This window comes from Canis lupus, chromosome 24 (genome assembly GCF_048164855.1).
Source record: "Canis lupus baileyi chromosome 24, mCanLup2.hap1, whole genome shotgun sequence".
In the NCBI taxonomy this organism is placed as follows: Eukaryota; Metazoa; Chordata; class Mammalia; order Carnivora; family Canidae; genus Canis; species Canis lupus.
This window is the reverse complement of record NC_132861.1, coordinates 46838574-46855504: the sequence shown is the minus strand read 5'-3', so window position 1 is coordinate 46855504 and position 16931 is coordinate 46838574. Positions and strand designations below refer to the sequence as shown.

General features: G+C 40.7%; 1 protein-coding gene and 1 pseudogene across 7 annotated transcripts in view; one reads left to right on the top strand and one right to left on the bottom strand.

Annotated features, from left to right (window-relative positions):
- Nucleotides 1-548: 548 nt before the first annotated feature.
- On the bottom strand, nt 549-3014 carry LOC140616520 (UDP-glucuronosyltransferase 1A8-like; annotated as a pseudogene).
- A 10474-nt stretch (nt 3015-13488) lies between these two features.
- USP40 (ubiquitin specific peptidase 40) overlaps nt 13489-16931 on the top strand; it is a 77597-nt gene continuing 74154 nt past the window's right edge. For all 7 annotated transcript variants that reach the window (XR_012016762.1, XR_012016763.1, XR_012016764.1 and 4 more), the window contains exons 1-2: nt 13489-13619; nt 15364-15581. Coding sequence is in view for 4 of the 7 variants with exons in the window: in XM_072796743.1 (XP_072652844.1) it covers nt 13567-13619; nt 15364-15581 (271 nt within the window). In the remaining 3 variants the exon portion in view is untranslated. The remainder of the gene's footprint in view (nt 13620-15363; nt 15582-16931) is intronic.

The following is a 16931-nucleotide window of genomic DNA, read 5'->3' as shown; positions in this document are numbered from 1 at the left end:
AGAATTCTTTCTGCCAAAAGAATTTTAAAAATCTGACACCATCTGAAGCTGGAGAGGGTATGGAAAAACTAGAGCTCTCATTTATTGTTGACCAAAGTGTCAGATTGTTCAATCTTTTGAAAGCAATTTGTCGAATTAATTAAAAGGTAATATGCGTGTACCATTTGGCCCAGCAACCCCTACTCCTAAGGACATTCAGCCTACAGAGAGGAGAGCAAGAATGTGGAAATGTGAGCATGCAAACAAATTATTTAAGAATGTTTAGTGCAGTCTTGCTCATAAAGGACACAGTGGGGAAAAAGCTTCAATATCAGTATGGCTTGATTGAGTGAATTGTGGTGCATCCAAAGTAAAGAATTTATGCGCTATTAGAAAGAATGCGAAAGGGTCGCCTGGATGTCTCAGTCAGTTAAGTGTCTGTCTTGGGCTCAGGTCATGATCCCAGGGTCCTGGGATCTAGCCCTGCATTGAGCTCCCTGCTGAGTGAAGAGTCTGCTTCTCACTCTCCCTCTGCTGTCCCCCTGCTTGTGCTTGCACTCTCTTTCTCTCTCTCTCTCTCTCTAATGAATGAATGAATGAATAAATAAATAAATAAATAAATAAATAAATAAATAAAATCTTCAATAAAAGGAATGCGACAAATTTGTATGGATTGACTTTAAAGATGTTCGTAATATTTTAGTAAGTGGAAAACCCAAGATAAAGAACAATAGGTCCAATCCGTTATTAGATTTTATTTTAATAAACAGGCATGAGACTTTGCATTAGATATATGCTTATATATAAAATAATTTCAGAAAAATGGGACAAGTACCATACTAAACTTCTAAGGGCATTTTCCTATAAAGGATGGCATTAGATTAACAAAGAGGGAAATTTCATTTCTTACTGTGTTCTTTGGTAGTTTCACAAGGATAGTACTACAAAATGCAGGCTGGAAATTATGTACAATTATACAATTGTATACATGTGCATATCAAAGAGCACAGCTTTATAAGATTTGTTGACACATGATGCAATTAATTGGCAAAAAATAATTCATTTAATTAGAAAAAGATTTCCAAATGTGATGATTGTAAATGACAAATGACAGTTCAATAAGGAGTCTTTTTTTTTTTAATGTCCAAAGACAGATTATTCTTACTTCACAAAAGAGGAGGTAACTTACCTTTGGCAATGGCTTTCCCTCCTGGCAGTTGATGCCTCCAATGAAGACCATGTTGGGCATCACAGGTTTGGGATAGTCAAAAACAAAGTCAGTTCTTAACAACCAAATTGACGTATGGCTGTAGAGATCATATGGTGTGACAGCTGTTTGGAGAATCTCAGATGCAACTTCCAAAGCAGTTTTTAAAAAATAGTGGCAAAATAAATGTTCCTCCAAGTGGGAGATGTGATTCCTCACTCTCTCTCTGAAACTCATGGCATCTGGAAACCCTAAAAAAATTCTAGGAACATAAGAAGGAGGACTGGGGCACTGTGTGCTTTCTTCAAGAAAATGGCAAAATAATCCCCTGGTGAAGACCACAGATGGAAGTGAAAAATACTTGGCTACAATTAAGCCACACACATCAAAAGGATCCAGAAACACTGCATCAAAAGAACTCTCCTTTATGTATTCTACTAATTTTGGATCACTAAACAAATTCTTACAATGTAAAAAAAGGTGTTCAAAAAAGTCACTGGATGAATTTAAGACCATAGAAAGTATACTTTGTTGACGAATATTCCACTGAGAATCGGAGAAAGTCTTGAACTTCTGATTCAACTCCTCCAGATTGTAAGTTGTGGAATAAGTCTTCACCGTAAAATTGGAGGATTTTCCCAGTTGCCAACTCACCTCTGGTATGATTAAAACCAACTCATGCCCTCTTTGGATGAGTTGCTCCACAACCAAACGCATGGTAAACCAGTGGCTCCCATCCATGGGTACTACCAGCAGCTTGCCTGCCTCAGCAAAGCCAGATGTCAGCAGGAGACACACACACAACAGAGGAAAGCCGGTCAAAATTGTGGCAGCCATTGGAAACCTGCAGTCCAGGGCAATCCAGCTGCTTGGGTTCTGAGCTGGTGTAATAGAGTCAGTCCGTGGAAGAAGTACAGGCACAAAGCCCGCCCCAGCAGAGGGCGTGTATTTACACATTCATGAAAAAAAAAAAAAAACTACACCTATTGCCAGTGATGCCCTCCTAAGAAAGATAATGAATGGGTAGCATTTGCTGACACACGTGCTTATACATTTTCCAGATAGCAATACCATTTGACCTTTGCCTTGGACAAAGATCATATGCTGTGTGGCACGCGATGTTCATTTGGAAGCGGAATTGGTAAGCAATGTTTTTGAGTACTCAGAGTAATAAAAAGGAAAGTAATCATCAATAAAAGTGATATTTTTGCAATTTATTCCTAGGTATCCTTTCTCTTTCCTCTGGGCTTCTGCATTCCTCTGTCTAGACCTCTCTGCTGTGGGCTTACCCCAGTCAGCCTCGTACCCACCTTCAGGAATCTTTGTATCTGCTTCCCACCCTTTACCTAGCATTTGTTGAGGCCAAGGGATATATCTTCTTCATATTTGCACCCTCTTCCCACAGGATCCATGCAATGCCTGACACAGAGAAAGCCCACAAGGACCCTTTGTTGCCTTGGACTGAATTGTACTATGTGAGTTTTCTAGACATCTTTATGGGTGACTTAGGTGGTGTATGTCAGGTAAGACCCTGAGAAACATTTACTGAGGGATTCTAGAGCTAACCTGGGGGCATAATCTTTTTTAGAACCAACATGGCTCCTTCTGAGATGCCCGAACTATTACTAAACATTTGCTTAGTCTTCATTTACCTTGGTTACTGAAAGACTTTCAGGTGAACGTCTGAAAAATAAAAATTGTGTCAGATGATCTACCTTCCCAGGAGGCTTACTTCAGAGTTGATATCAATAAATTAGAAATTAGAACAATAGAGAAAATCAATGAACCCAAAAGCTGGTTCTTTGAGAAGATGAATTAACCTGATGAAGCTCTAGCCAAACTGATCAGAAAAAAAGAGAGAGAAAAAATTACCAGTATCAGGAATAAGAAAGGTGGCATCACTACAGATTCCCCAGATATTAAAAGGATAATAAGAATATCAAGAACAAATTTATGCCAATATATTCTACAATTTAGATTAAATGGACAAATTCCTCCAAAGATACAAACTACTAGAGTTTAACAGAGAAATAATACATAAGTTGAGTAAAAATAACTTCTATGTTTTAAATGGAATTAAGTTTGAATTCACTTTCCCATAAATAAAACTTCAAGCCCAGATGGCTTCACTGATACAAACTACCAAACATTGAGGAAGAAATAAAACCAAATATTACTCCAGAATATATCCTGAAATGAGGAAATAATATATTCTAGAGAACAGAGGGATAGGGAACTTCCTAATCTTTCTGTAAGTCCACAGAATTTGTCTATGAGACCAGCATTGCCACATGTCAAAACTAGACATCATAAGAAAGAAAACTTTATAGACCAATACCACCCATAAATATTATGCAAAAATTCTATACCAAATTTTAGTACATCAAAGTTAATAATGTAAATGTATGTAAAAATATAAAAGATATATAATAATAATAAACAAAAAGATAATCGGACTTGTCCCACAAATATAAGGATGTTTTAAGGTTAGAAAATCAATCAAGGTAATTCATCATATAAATAAACTGGAAAAGTACAATCATATAATCATCTCCATAGGCACAGAAAAAGTATTTCACAAAATCCAACATCTATTCCTGATAAAAATTGTCAGAAAGCTAGGATAAGAAGGGAATATTCACGACCTAATAAGGAGTATCTATGAAAAACCCACAGCTAACATCATATTTAATGATGAATGACTGAATGCTTTACTCCTAATCAGATATAAGTCAAGGATGACTGTCTTGTCACTTCTATTCATATTGTTTTGGAGATTCTGTCCAGTGCAGTCAGTCTGGAAAAATAGAAGGCATTCAGATTGGAAAGAAAACTCTAACTGCCTTATTCACAAACAACATGATCATCTCTGTAGAAATTCCAGTGGAATCTACAAAATATCCTAGAACAAATAAGTAAATTTAGCATAGTTGCAGGATATAAGATCATACTCAAAAATCAATTTATTTGGGAGTGCCTGGGTGGCTCATTTGATTAAGCAGGAGCTGGCTGCTCTTGATTTCAGCTCAAGTCATGATCTCACTGTCTTTGGACAGAGCCCCTCAATGCGGGGGAGGGGGGCCTGCACTCATCAGGGAGTCGGCTTCAGGATTTTCTCTCCCTCTGCCATTCCTCTCACTTGCTTGTACTCTCTCTCTCTCTCAAATAAATAAATAATTATTTAAAAAATTGTTTGTATTTCTATACAGTAGCAAGGAACAATTTGAAATTGGAATTTTAAAATGCCATTTGAATAGCATCAAAAATATGAAATACTTATGAGATAACTCTGACAAAAGATGTGAAACACTGTATCCCAAAAACTAAAACATTAATGAGAAAATTAAAGAAAATCTAAATAAATGAAAGGATAAACCATGTTCATGAATTGGAAGACCCAGAGTTGTTAAGATGTCAATTCTCTCCCAAATTGATCTATAAATAAATTCTATAAATAAAAATTCTATACAATCTCAATCAAAATCCAAGTAGGCTTTCTTTTGCAGACATTGGCAAAATGATTCAAAAATTTATATGGAAATATAAAAGATCTAAAATAGCCAAATTAACTTTAAAAAATTGGAGATGGCATGGACTGCATACATATATCTCCCTAACATTCATATGTTGAAACTCGACCCTAATGTGATGGTATAAGGCAGTGGGGTTTTGGGAGGTAATTAGAATTTTTTTTAATTAAAAAAAAAACAAAAAACAAAAAACAAAAACAGGGCAGCCCGGGTGGCTCAGCGGTTTAGTGCCGCCTTCAGTCCAGGGCCTGATCCTGGAGACCTGGGATCGAGTCCCATGTCAGGGTCCCTGCATGGAGCCTGCTTCTCCCTCTGCCTGTGGTTCTGTCTCTCTCTCTCTCTCTCTCTCTCTCTCTTTCTCTCATGAATAAATAAAATCTTTTTAAAAAATAAATAAAAATAAAAAATAAGAAAAAAAAAATTTCCACCATCCTGCTGTCTATATCAACCAAGACCTTTTCTGGGATCTGATGAGCATTGGCATTAGGCGCCTAAACCAGTGTTCAGTTTATCCCACAGCACCAGTTCTGCTTACCAAAAGTGGCCCATTAGGCACTTGCCCTCCATGCCAGCAAGCCGGGCTTCTTACCCATTTAAAGTTTGAAAATAGGTTGAAATTGTTTGGGCCGATAATTAGGATTTAGATGAGGTAGTGGGGCCCCCATGAATGGAATCAGTGCTTTTATGGGCCAACAGAGACCTTGTTTTCTCTCTCCTCTCTGCCATGTGAGGATACAAGAAGTCATCAGACTGCAACCCAGAAAAGGGCTCTCACCAGAACCCAGCCATGGTAGTAACCTGATCTTGGAATTCCAAACTCTAGAAGTTGACCATAGTATTGTGTCATAGCAGCTGAACTGACTGAGACAGAGGGCTAACACTTCCTCATTTTAAGACTTCTTGTAAAGCTAGAGTAATCAGGTGTTTCATAAACAGATCATCGAAACAGATTAGAAAGTCCAGAAAGAAGTCTGTAGATATATGAACAACTAACCCTTTACAGAGATGCAAAGGCCATTCAGTAGAGAAAACATAGCCTTTCCAACAATCCAATATCCATAGGCAAGAAAGTAAGAAAAGACATCAGCTTTGTGGTATTCTTCTCAAAAATATCTACAAATCTGGTCTCATGATTTTTTAAAAAAATCGGACAAACTGAAATTGAGGGGCATTCTACAAAATACCTGACCAATACTTCTCAGAACTGTCAAGGTCATCAAAACAGGGAAGTCTGAGAAATTGTCACCATCTAGAGGAGACATTATAACTGCTTCTCCTCCTCCCTCTGCTGCTCCCCCTGTTTATGCTTTCTCTCTTTCTCTGTCAAATAAAATCTTTTTTAAAAAATAAAAAATATAAAAAAGGAGAATCCAGGGCACCTGGGTGGCTCAGTCAGTCAAGCACCTGACTTTTGGTTTCAGCTCAGGTCATGATCTCGGGGTCCTATGATCGAACCCCAAGTCAGGCTCCATACTCCGCAAGGAGTCTGCTTGAGATTCTTTCCCCTTCCCACTCCCTCTTCCTCTGCTCTTCCTCCTGCTCATGCTCTCTTTCTTTGTTTAAAATCAATCAATCAATTAAGCAATAAGGTAACTGTTCATAGTAGTCTCTTCTGGTCCTTCATATTTCTGTGACATCCATTGTAATACCTCCACTTTCATTTCTTATCTTGTTCACGTGAGACTTCTCTGCTTTTTTTCCTTAGTTCAGCTGAAAATTGGTCAATTTTGTTATCTAAAAACAACAACAAGTCTAGGTTCAGTGATCTTTTCAGTTGCCTCTTTAGTCTCTTTTCCCCCTATTTCTGGCCTGATCTTTGTTATTTCCTTCCCTCTGCTCATTCTGGGCTCAGTCTGTTCTTTTTCTAGTTGCTTGACGCATAAGTTAAACTCCTTATTTAAGATCTTTCTTTTTTCTTAATGTAGGTGTGTATTGCTATGAACTTCCCTCTCAGGACAGCCTTTGTTACATCCCGTACGTTTAGGCAGATTGTGTTTCCATTCTCATTTGTCTCTGACACTTTTTAAAAAAGATTTATTTATTTACTTATTTGAGAGAGAGAGAACAGGAGAGAGGGGCAGAAGAGAAGGGGAAAGAATCTCAAGCAGACTGCCTGACCAGTGTGGAGCCTAATGCAAGGCTCGATCTCACAACCTCTTAGGATGTATTATAACAAAGTCAAAATATAACAAGTATTGGAGAGGATGTAGGAAAAGTGAATGTATATTTGTACATTGTTGGTGCAAATATAAATTGTTATAGCCGTTAAAGAACACAGTATAGAAGTTCCTCAGAAAATTAAAAATAGAAGTACCATATGCCAGCAATCCCACTTCTGGGTATATACTTAAGGAAATGAAACCAGGATCTTGACAATGTGTCTTCATTCCCATGTTCATTGTAGCACTATTCACGGTAGCCAAGATATGAAAACAACCTAAATGCCCACTGATGGATGAATAAGTAAAGAAGATGTGGCTATAGATATAGACACAGATATACATGTGTGTCTGTGTCTCTGTCTCTGTGTACATATATGTGTGTGTATGCATATAGAATGGAATATTATTCAGTCTAAGAAAGGAGATCCTGCTATTTGCAACATGGATGGACCTGAAGGACAGTGTGCTAAATGAAATAAGCCAGATACAGAAAAACAAATATCACCTGATCTAATTGATATATGGAATATATATGCAGAGGGTCCTTGACTTAATGACAGTTCAACTTTTGATTTTTTGACTTTATGATGGTGTGAAAATGATATGCCTTCAATAAAAATCTTACTTTCAGTTTTGAATTTGGGTCTTTCTCAGGCTAGCAATATGTAGTATAATATTTCTTTCTCCTAATGCTGGATAGTGTCAGTGAGTCACAGCTCCCAGCCAGCCATATGAACACAAGGATAAACAGCCGATACACTGACAACCAATCTGCAGCCATATAACCACTCCGTTTTTCACTTTCAGTACAGTGTCCAATAAATTACATGAGATAAAAAAGAGAGATGATTAAAAAAAAATTACATGAGATATCCAACACTTAATTATAAGATATGCCTTGTGTCAGATGATTTTACCAAACTGGAAGCTAATGGAAGTATTCTGAGCACATTTAACGTGGTCTAGGCTAACCTACGGTGTTCAGTAGGTTAGGTGTACTAAATGCATTTTTGCGGGATTTTTTTTTAAAGATTTTATTTATTTATTCATGAGAGACAGACAGAGAGAGAGAGAGAGAGGCAGAGACACAGGCAGAGGGAGAAGCAGGATCCCTGCAGGGAGCCCAATATGCCCAATATGGGACTCAATTCCGAGATGCCAGGATCACGCCCTGAACCAAAGGCATAGATGCTCAACCACTTAGCCACCCAGGTGTCCCTTAAATGCATTTTTGACTTATAATATTTATCAGGACATAACTCTATTGTAAATTGAGGAAGATCTTTATTTTTTTAAGACCTCATAGTAACAAAAATGATGGTTATGGTAAGCTTGAGTGTTGGAGTAAAGGGGTGATTTTTCAAAAAGTAGAATGGTGATTGTCAGGGGTTGGAGTTTGGGGGTTACGGTAAATTATTATTTAACGGGTATAGAGTTTGTTTTGCAAGATGAAGAGTTCTAGAGATGGATAATGATTATGGTTGCACAAAATACATTATATTTGATTTTTTAAAAATTTTAATTTAGCGTGTTAAAGTGTACATTACATAAGATTTAACATTTTAACTGTTTTGAGGTGTTCAATCCAGTGACATTAAGTACATTCACACTGTGCAACCCATTAACTCTCTATCCTCCCTTCCTCCTGGTTCCTGGAAACCATGTTCTATTTTCTAATTTTCTCAGTGTGTCTAATCTAGGTAGCTTATAATAAGTAGATCATACAGTATTTGTCCTTTTGTGTCCCTTTGGTAGTATGTATCAGCATTTTAAAAGGTGAATACTATTTCTTTACATGCATATACTACATTTTGTTTATCTGCTCATCCATGGAAGGACATTTGGCCCTGAATTTCAATCAGGAGAAAGTTAGATCCTGGTGAGTATTGCCTGATGCGTTCCTCCCCATTACTGTGAAGTGATAGGTTAGTCAACATCATCCACTTCTCTGGGGGAACTAACACTTTCTGCATCACTGGATTTGTGCTGCTTAACTTATATACAAATTCCACATGCAAGGAAAGACTATCACTCTGATGATACATCATATTTTTACTTTTTATCTCTCTCTTCTCTACCCACTTTGCCCTCCTAAAGGGTACTTCTTGTGTCCCAGTCAGGAATTATATTCAGCTTTGAACACCAGAGACACCACCACACAGTAACTTAAATGACACCACCACCATACTTTTGCTCTTGGAGAAAAGAAATCAAGAGATAAAAACTCAAGGACTGATAGGACATCAGTTATAATGTCATCATCAATCTAAGTTCCTTCTGTCTTTATACAGTCATCTGCATCCTCATTCTCTTAATGGCTGCCAGAGCCTCAACCATCACATCCACATCTCTAGCAGAAGAGAAGAAGGGACAAGGGCAAAACAATTATAGTCTCTTTTCAAAAAATTTTCCTGGAGGCCCCACCCAATGGCTTCTGCTGTTATAACACCTCACAGGATTATGGTAGACAATTAAATAAATTCATTGTAAAACAGAATAAAGAAAATCTTATTTAAAGTGGAGTCAGTTGAGGCACCTGGGTGGAGTAGAGTCAGTTAACCATCTGACTCTTGGTTTTTGCTCACGTCATGATCTCCATGCTGAGCATGGAGTCTGCTTTGGAGTCTCTCTTCCTCTCCCTCTACACCTCCTGCTCATGCCCTCTCTCAAATTAATTAATTAGAGACTGTTGACCAGAAGGGGGAGCTCTCCTGCTCACCCCAAATCATCAATCGCAGACCCCAACAGGAAGAGACAGTACCTTGCATTTCAAGCAGAAAGAAGCCTATGCATTACCACTCCAGTAGGAAGAAGAAGATTATTTCCTTGCCCAGCAACAGTGCAGCCAATGAGAGGCTGCCATAACTCAGCCAATGAAAAGTCACTGTACTTGGAAACTCCAGTTTATTCTCGTGGACTTCTTGTTTATAACAGCCCCTTCCAACTCCCCCCTTCCCTCTATGAAAGCACCGTTCCCCTCTTTTGTTCTCTACTTGCCTATGGTTTTGCCATAGCTTCCATGTCTGGAATAGAATATAATTTTCTGCTATTTCCAAATAAACCCATTTTTGCTGGTAAAATAACTGACAGTTTTTGTCTTTGAGGTTACCCAGACATAAACACACTTACTGCCATGTGTGCTATTGGTGCTGTGTAAGAGCTATCTATCATTATTACTCATTGGCTGGAAGTGTGTCCCATGATGACTCAGAAAGGGAGATCATGCCCCCTATAACATTGGGGGTCTGTTGGTATGGAAGAAGAAGAGAAACATATTGGACAGGCTGGTAACTGTGCTGCCACAATATCTGTCTCACTCTTTGTAATATCACCAGTGCTAGACACAGGGCAAGGGCTCATTAGTATTTGCAGAAGGAACGAAGGGAAGGAAGTAGAGAGGATGACAAACCAGCAAGCAGGTGACTGGCTTTAAAGAGGCAGTGTAGAACCAGTGGTTAAGAGTGCAAACCCTAGAGCCAGATCACCAGGACTCAAATCTTAGTTAGAGATTTACTGTGTAACTTTGTAGGAATTGTGCATCTCCCAGGACATCAGTCTCCTCCCCTATAGAATGGGAATGATATCAGTTCCCACCATGGGGCATCGTTATGAGAATTAAATGAGATAATGCATAGAAACTATCTGCAGTATAAATGCTCACAACTTTTTAAAAGCATCATTGGGCACCTGGGTGGTTCAGTTGGTTAAACATCTGCCTTCCGCTCAGGTCATGATCCCAGGGTCTTGGGATTTAGCCCCACATGGGGCTCCCTGCTCAGCAAACAGTCTGCTTCTCTCTCCCTGCCCCCAGTTGTGCTCTCTCTCTCTCTGTCAAATAAATAAAATCTTTAAAAATAAATAAATAAATAAAAGTATCATTAACCTTTCTTGCACAGCACCTCACTTAGTTGAAATACTGGGTGAAACCTTCATGAGCCCAGAGTCTGGTCAATACTTTTATAGGTTCAACTCAAATTTTCTGGGGAGCAAATAAAGGATTTAAAATTTCACCATAAAGGAGTGCCTGGGTAGCTCAGTCAGTGAAGCATCCAACTATTGATTTCAGCTCAGGTCATGATCCCAGTGTCCTGGGATCAAGCCCAGCATCAGGCCTCCACTTTGGTATGGAGTCTGCTTGAGAATTCTCTCCCTCTCCCTTTGCCCCGCCTCCCATTCACATGCACTCACATGTGCTGTCTCTGTCATAAATAAAAAAATAAATCCCTAAAAAAAAATAAATAAATAAAATAAATAAATCCCTTAAAAATTCTGAAACTTCACCATAAACTACCAAACCATATATCAGTATTATTAATGATAATGCAACTAATATTTTTAATGTTAACTGCCATAGGGGCAACAGGACAGATAAGGTACAACCATCCCTGACTTGGAGATACTGACACAATGATCAGATGTGATTTTGCCAGATTTATGGGTTACAAGAGAGTTACATGTAATCCTGAAGTCTTAATGAAAGAAAAGGTCAGATCTTGTTTAGAGATCTGGAAAACTTTTATGGATGAGTTAGAATTGGAGACAGGCTTTCACTGAAGGCAAGGAAGGAAGGGTCTGGGAAGACAAACATCCCTCACAGAGAGGACAATGTGAATCAGGTCACAGAAGCAGGAAGGCAGATGGCACACTTGGAAACACGTTAACTAGAAAACAGAGAAGTGTTGAGAAATACAGCATGAAGAGTGTTGGGACCACAGTGGACTAAGAACATCAAAATGAGGAGTTTCTACAGTAGACACTGGGGTAACACTGAAGTTTCTGGGTAGAAAACGTGATCTCAGGATGGATCTCATAGTGATGTAGTATAGAGTGGGACAAATAAATGGGATTCCACTGAGAAGGCTGTCGTCCTAATGTAGCTGAGGCTCGGTAAGGGACTGATGGGCAGAGAGAGAAATGAAAGAAGCAGTGTCCAGGCCACACTTTGAGTCACAAATGGTTGACTTCATGCACAAAAGATTAAATTTCAAGTATAGCTGCAAGACTTTGATGCTGGATGAGGAGAAGGATGGTGATGTTAACAGGCCATTCACCCAACAAATATTTATTAAAAACCTATAAAGAGGGGCACCTGGGTGGCTCAGTCAGTTAAGCGTTGGTCTTGGGCTCAGGTCATGATCCCAGGGTCCTGGAATCAAGTCCTGTATTGGACTCCCTGCTTAGTGAAGAGCCTGCTTCTCCCTCTTCCTCTGCCCCTCCCCTTGCTTGTGCATTCTCTCTCTGTCGAATCAATCAATCAATCAATCAATGCAAGCCTGTAATGAGCCAGGAAGCGTTGAGGAGGCTGGGATACAGCTCTGTAGAACAGAGAGCCTGTGTCTTCCTGGAGCTAACCTTCTCACATTCATTCTTGGTCAGGGAATGGAAGGTTGAGGAAGATCTACTTTTAGGAAGAGAGGTATGAAGCACAGCAGGCAACGGAGAAGCAAAGGGTAGGATAGAATGCCAAGGAGCTGTGGGGCAGAGTCATAAAGAGGAGGCTGCCAAAGTACCCGAGGGATGACTGGTGATTAGTGGGAGCAGCCACCCCACAGTGGCTTCCTGTCCTCGACCAGGAGCCTCCTAGCTGGTCCTGTCCCCAGCACTTTCCCTACCAACACTTCCTTAACAGTGCAGCCATGAGAATCTCCCTAAAATCAATGGTCTAAGTACAAATCCCTGAGGATTCACCTGCCTTGCCACCGCATCTATGACCACAGCTGTTCTCAATCCCTCCAACCTTTCGCTGAAATAAAAACGATGCGTTCTCCCTGTTTTGCTCCTTCATTCCTGGATGGAGACTGGACTGGAACAGGGGAGATGCCAGAGTAGAACCTAAGGAGAAGCCCGTGAAATAGTTCACTAAAGGTGTTGAGGTGGGGCGAGAGGAAAACGTGAGGTTTTTATGGACTCCTGTGTAGGCTTCTCGGAGCTGCTGCAGACAAAAGAAACACTGAGGATGTTGCACAGGTTTAGGGGCACCTGGAACACGTTTCACTGGTGACACATTTGGAAAATGTCTTTGGAAGAGCGTGGCAAACTTGAAGCCCTACAGTTTCCAATGTTTAGGTTAACGTGCCAAGAGACAGTTTTGGAGGGCGAACAGTAGTGGATATAAACTCTAAAATGTGGGCAGCCCGGTTTAGCGCTGCCTTCCGCCCAGGGTGTGATCCTGGAGTCGTGGGATCGAGTCCCGCGTCGGGCTCCCTGCATGGAGCCTGCTTCTCCCTTTGCCTGCGTCTGCCTCTTTCTCTCTTTCTCTGTGTCTATCATGAATAAATAAATAAATAAATTAATTAATTAAAATAAAATAAATCTAAAATAAAATAATAAAATAAAATAAAAATAAAAATAAAATATAAAATAAAATAAATAAATTAAATAAAAATAAAATAATAAAATAAAAAATATATAAATAAATAAAATAAAATAATAAAATAAAATAAAATAAAATAAAATAAAATAAATAAAATAATAAAATAAAAATGAATGCGTGCGTCGCGGGCTGTCCGAGGGCACCCGCACCGAGCCCTCCCATCCCTGGACTCCCGAACTCTGCGGGCGAAAGAACTACATTGCCCACAAGGCCTCGCGCGGCGGGCCGGCGCTCCCGCCGGGCATCCTGGGAAACGTAGTGCGCGCCTTCCATAAATGGCCCCCGCCAGCATGGCTGCGCCCAGTTGGGGCGCGTATGTTTGTTTCGAACGTGGGGTTGGGCCGGCTCGTGGGGCTGGGCTGGAGGCAGTAAGTGGGGCTCGGCAGTGGGGCTCTCGGGGTGGGGCCGCGGGAGGCGCGGGGGCGCGGTGGGCGGCACGCCTGAGGACGGCGGGGCGAGGGGCTGCCTCGGGGGGTCGGGTCAGCTGTCCCCGGCCCGCGGACCCTGCGCCTCCTCGCGCCCCTGGGCCCCGTGGCGGCCTGCGGGGCTGCGGGGCTGGAGGGCCTGGGACGGGGGGAACCGCAATCCAGACCACGAACTCGAGGCCGGACTTCCAACCAACTTCCATTTTTTGTGCCTCCCGAGGAACGGGTTGCAAAGGAATATATTGCATTTCAGGGCTTCCTGTCCCTTAGGACCTGTGCTGGGCGCTTTGCATTTGCCGTCTCCCAGGGGCCCTCCTGCTCACGGGAGGGGGCGTGAGCGGCCGCCGTTGGCATCACCCCAGGCGTCACCCCAGGCCAGGCGGAGGCCCTTGAGGCTCCTGGGTTGTATCGGCATCCCCCACCCCCACCCCCACCCCCACCCCGGGAACCTCTCCTTGGGGCTCTCCAGCTTCGGGATGCAGTACTCAGCTGCTGTAAAGAGGAGTTTGTTCCATTTCATCCCTTTGAGTGCCATAATCTGGTGCAAGAAGTGAGAAGCTGAGATTTCAGGATCTGATTGATGGTCCCCAAGCCCTTGTCAACAACCCTCAAGAGTCTAGGGTTTGGCTTTGCCACCCCGGCGGGACAGGACAGGAGGTGTAAAGAGGGGTTTTTCTTTCTTTCTTTTTTTTTCACCAGGGATATATATCAATAGGATTTTTTTTTTTTTTTGGTAAAAGCAGCTGTTTATTATTATTATTATTATTATTATTATTATTGTGAGCCAAACCCTGTGCACCAAGTGCCTTTCTTAAAAAAAATAAATAAATAAAAGTCTCTTGTTGGGTTTAAATGACCCTGCATGGTAGGTCATTTAAACCCATTTGACCTATAAGAACAAAGGTTTAAGTGACTTGCCTGAGGTCACGCAGGGAGTGTGGAGCACAGATGAGAAAAATCGAGGTCTTGCGGTCTCCAAAGCCCAGACCTGATGAACTTTCTGATGGATGCTCCCAAATATAATATCGGGAGATGTGTGGAATGTTTGTAGGATGAGTGGATAAAGATGTGGTCTATGTACACAGTGGAATGTGACTCAGCCATTAGAAACGACAAATACCCACCATTTGCTTCGACGTGGGTGGAACTGGAGGGTATTATGCTGAGTGAGATAAGTCAGTCAGAGAAGGATAAATGTTATATGGTCTCATTTGGGGAATATAAAAATAATGAAAGGGGGGCAGGCTGGGTGGCTCAGTGGTTTAGTGCTGCCTTCAACCCAGGGCGTGATCCTGGAGACCTGGGATCGAGTCCCACGTCGGCCTCCCTGCATGGAGCCTGCCTCTCCCTCTGCCTCTGCCTTTGCCTCTCTGTGTGTCTCTCATGAATAAATAAATAAAAATCTAAAAAAAAAAAAAAATAGTGAAAGGGAATAAAGGGAAAGGAGAGAAAATGAGTGAAAATATCAGAAAGGGAGACAGAACATGAGAGAGACCTAACTCTGGGAAACGAACAAGGGGTGATGGAAGGGGAGGTGGGCGGGGGGTTGGAGTGACTGGGTGACGGGGACTGAGGGGGCACTTGATGGGATGAGCATTGGGTGTTATGCTAAATGTTGGCAAATTGAACTCCAATAAAAAAAATTTTTTTTTAAGCATTTAAATAACATGCCCTATTTTTTTTTAAGGGCACTGCTTAGTTTCACAATGTTTGGGGATCTGTTTGAAGAAGATTATTCCACTGTGTCAGATTATCAGTATGGAAGGGAGAAGAAATTAAAGACCAAAGGGTTGGAGCCACCGGCTCCTAGAGAATTCACCAATTTAAGCGGAATTAGGAATCAGGGTGGAACCTGTTACCTTAATTCCCTTCTTCAGACTCTTCATTTCACACCTGAATTCAGAGGTATGCTGTGTTACATGCTTTTGATTAGTAATATGTACCCTTCTCTCTCCATGTAATCAATTATGCAAAGTTATAAATTATGTTAAAGGTGTGTCCCACGGTATGTGTTCATTGTTGCTAACGTAAGAAATAAATTGGTAATTCTCTCTGTAAGGGAATGTGAAGCTTACATTACCTTAAATATATTCTGTGCAATCACAGTAATTTGTAGTAACAAATAAGGCAATGGATTTCTAATGCCTATAATTTCACATACAGCATAAAGAGTTTTGCCTGCCTTCGTTATCGTTATGCTATTTGTATTTCTGAGTTTTAAAATTTCTCTAAAGTAGTAAACGCTCCAGCCAGAGTTACCCAAAAGAATTCTATCCCGCCTTTTGGAGTGGGGATGGGGTGTCATTTATACAGTCCACAATCATTGATCAGCAATTCTGAAATCCAGGACATTGCAACATCCTGATCTGAACTTGTTTGGTGTTGGAACCTGACCTGATGTGAGGTTGTTTATCTCACTTAGGTGGATATTTATATGTTTATAATAGGAATATTAACTCTTTGATTAATGGATACTGTTTTTCCCAGTCTCTGCTAGGATGTAATGTTAACCTATATGACCCCTTCTTCATATTACCTTTCTAAAATCTTGAAATTCCAGAGACCAAGATGTTAGACGAGGGACCGTGCATAAGGAACAGAAACACACTCATATTAGCTCAATTGAAAGAGGGATTTACTGTAAGAATATAGGGGAATCTCCTTGAAATCACCTATAGGAAGCCAGCCTGACCTCATGGGACCCTTGATTTCTTGCCCCTTTTTTTCTCTATATGTTTGTCTCATGCCTATCTCTGCAAACTAGCTTCCTCCACAAGGATCTTAGTCTCCGTGAGCCCTTGATTTCACTGTGAACATTATCTGCATAGGGCCCTGATTGGGGCCTTCAGCCACTAAGCTGCATGACTGGCTCAGCTCTCCACAGCGTCTCCATATACTAAGGACAGACAATCTGGCTCATCCTGCATCCAGTATCTCATCCCTCTTCCCATCACTACCAAATTCAGCAAATTTTCTGACATTTTCTGTTGCTTCTAAGCTTAGAAAGACTTCTCCAGAGATTTAGTAAATATTTACTAAATTTTGTCCCCTTCCCATTGTCCCCTTCCCAGGGCCAATCTAATGGATTAAACGCATGTGGGATTTCATAATGGTGCTATTGGTCTAGGACCTCATCCTCTCTGTAAAAATACTCAGTTATTCCACCATTAGAAATTTTCAACATAAATTTCAAAAGATTCCTAGGGAGTGTAAAAGTTGTCCAAGTTTTCATATAGTAGAAAAGTAGCCTTAAAA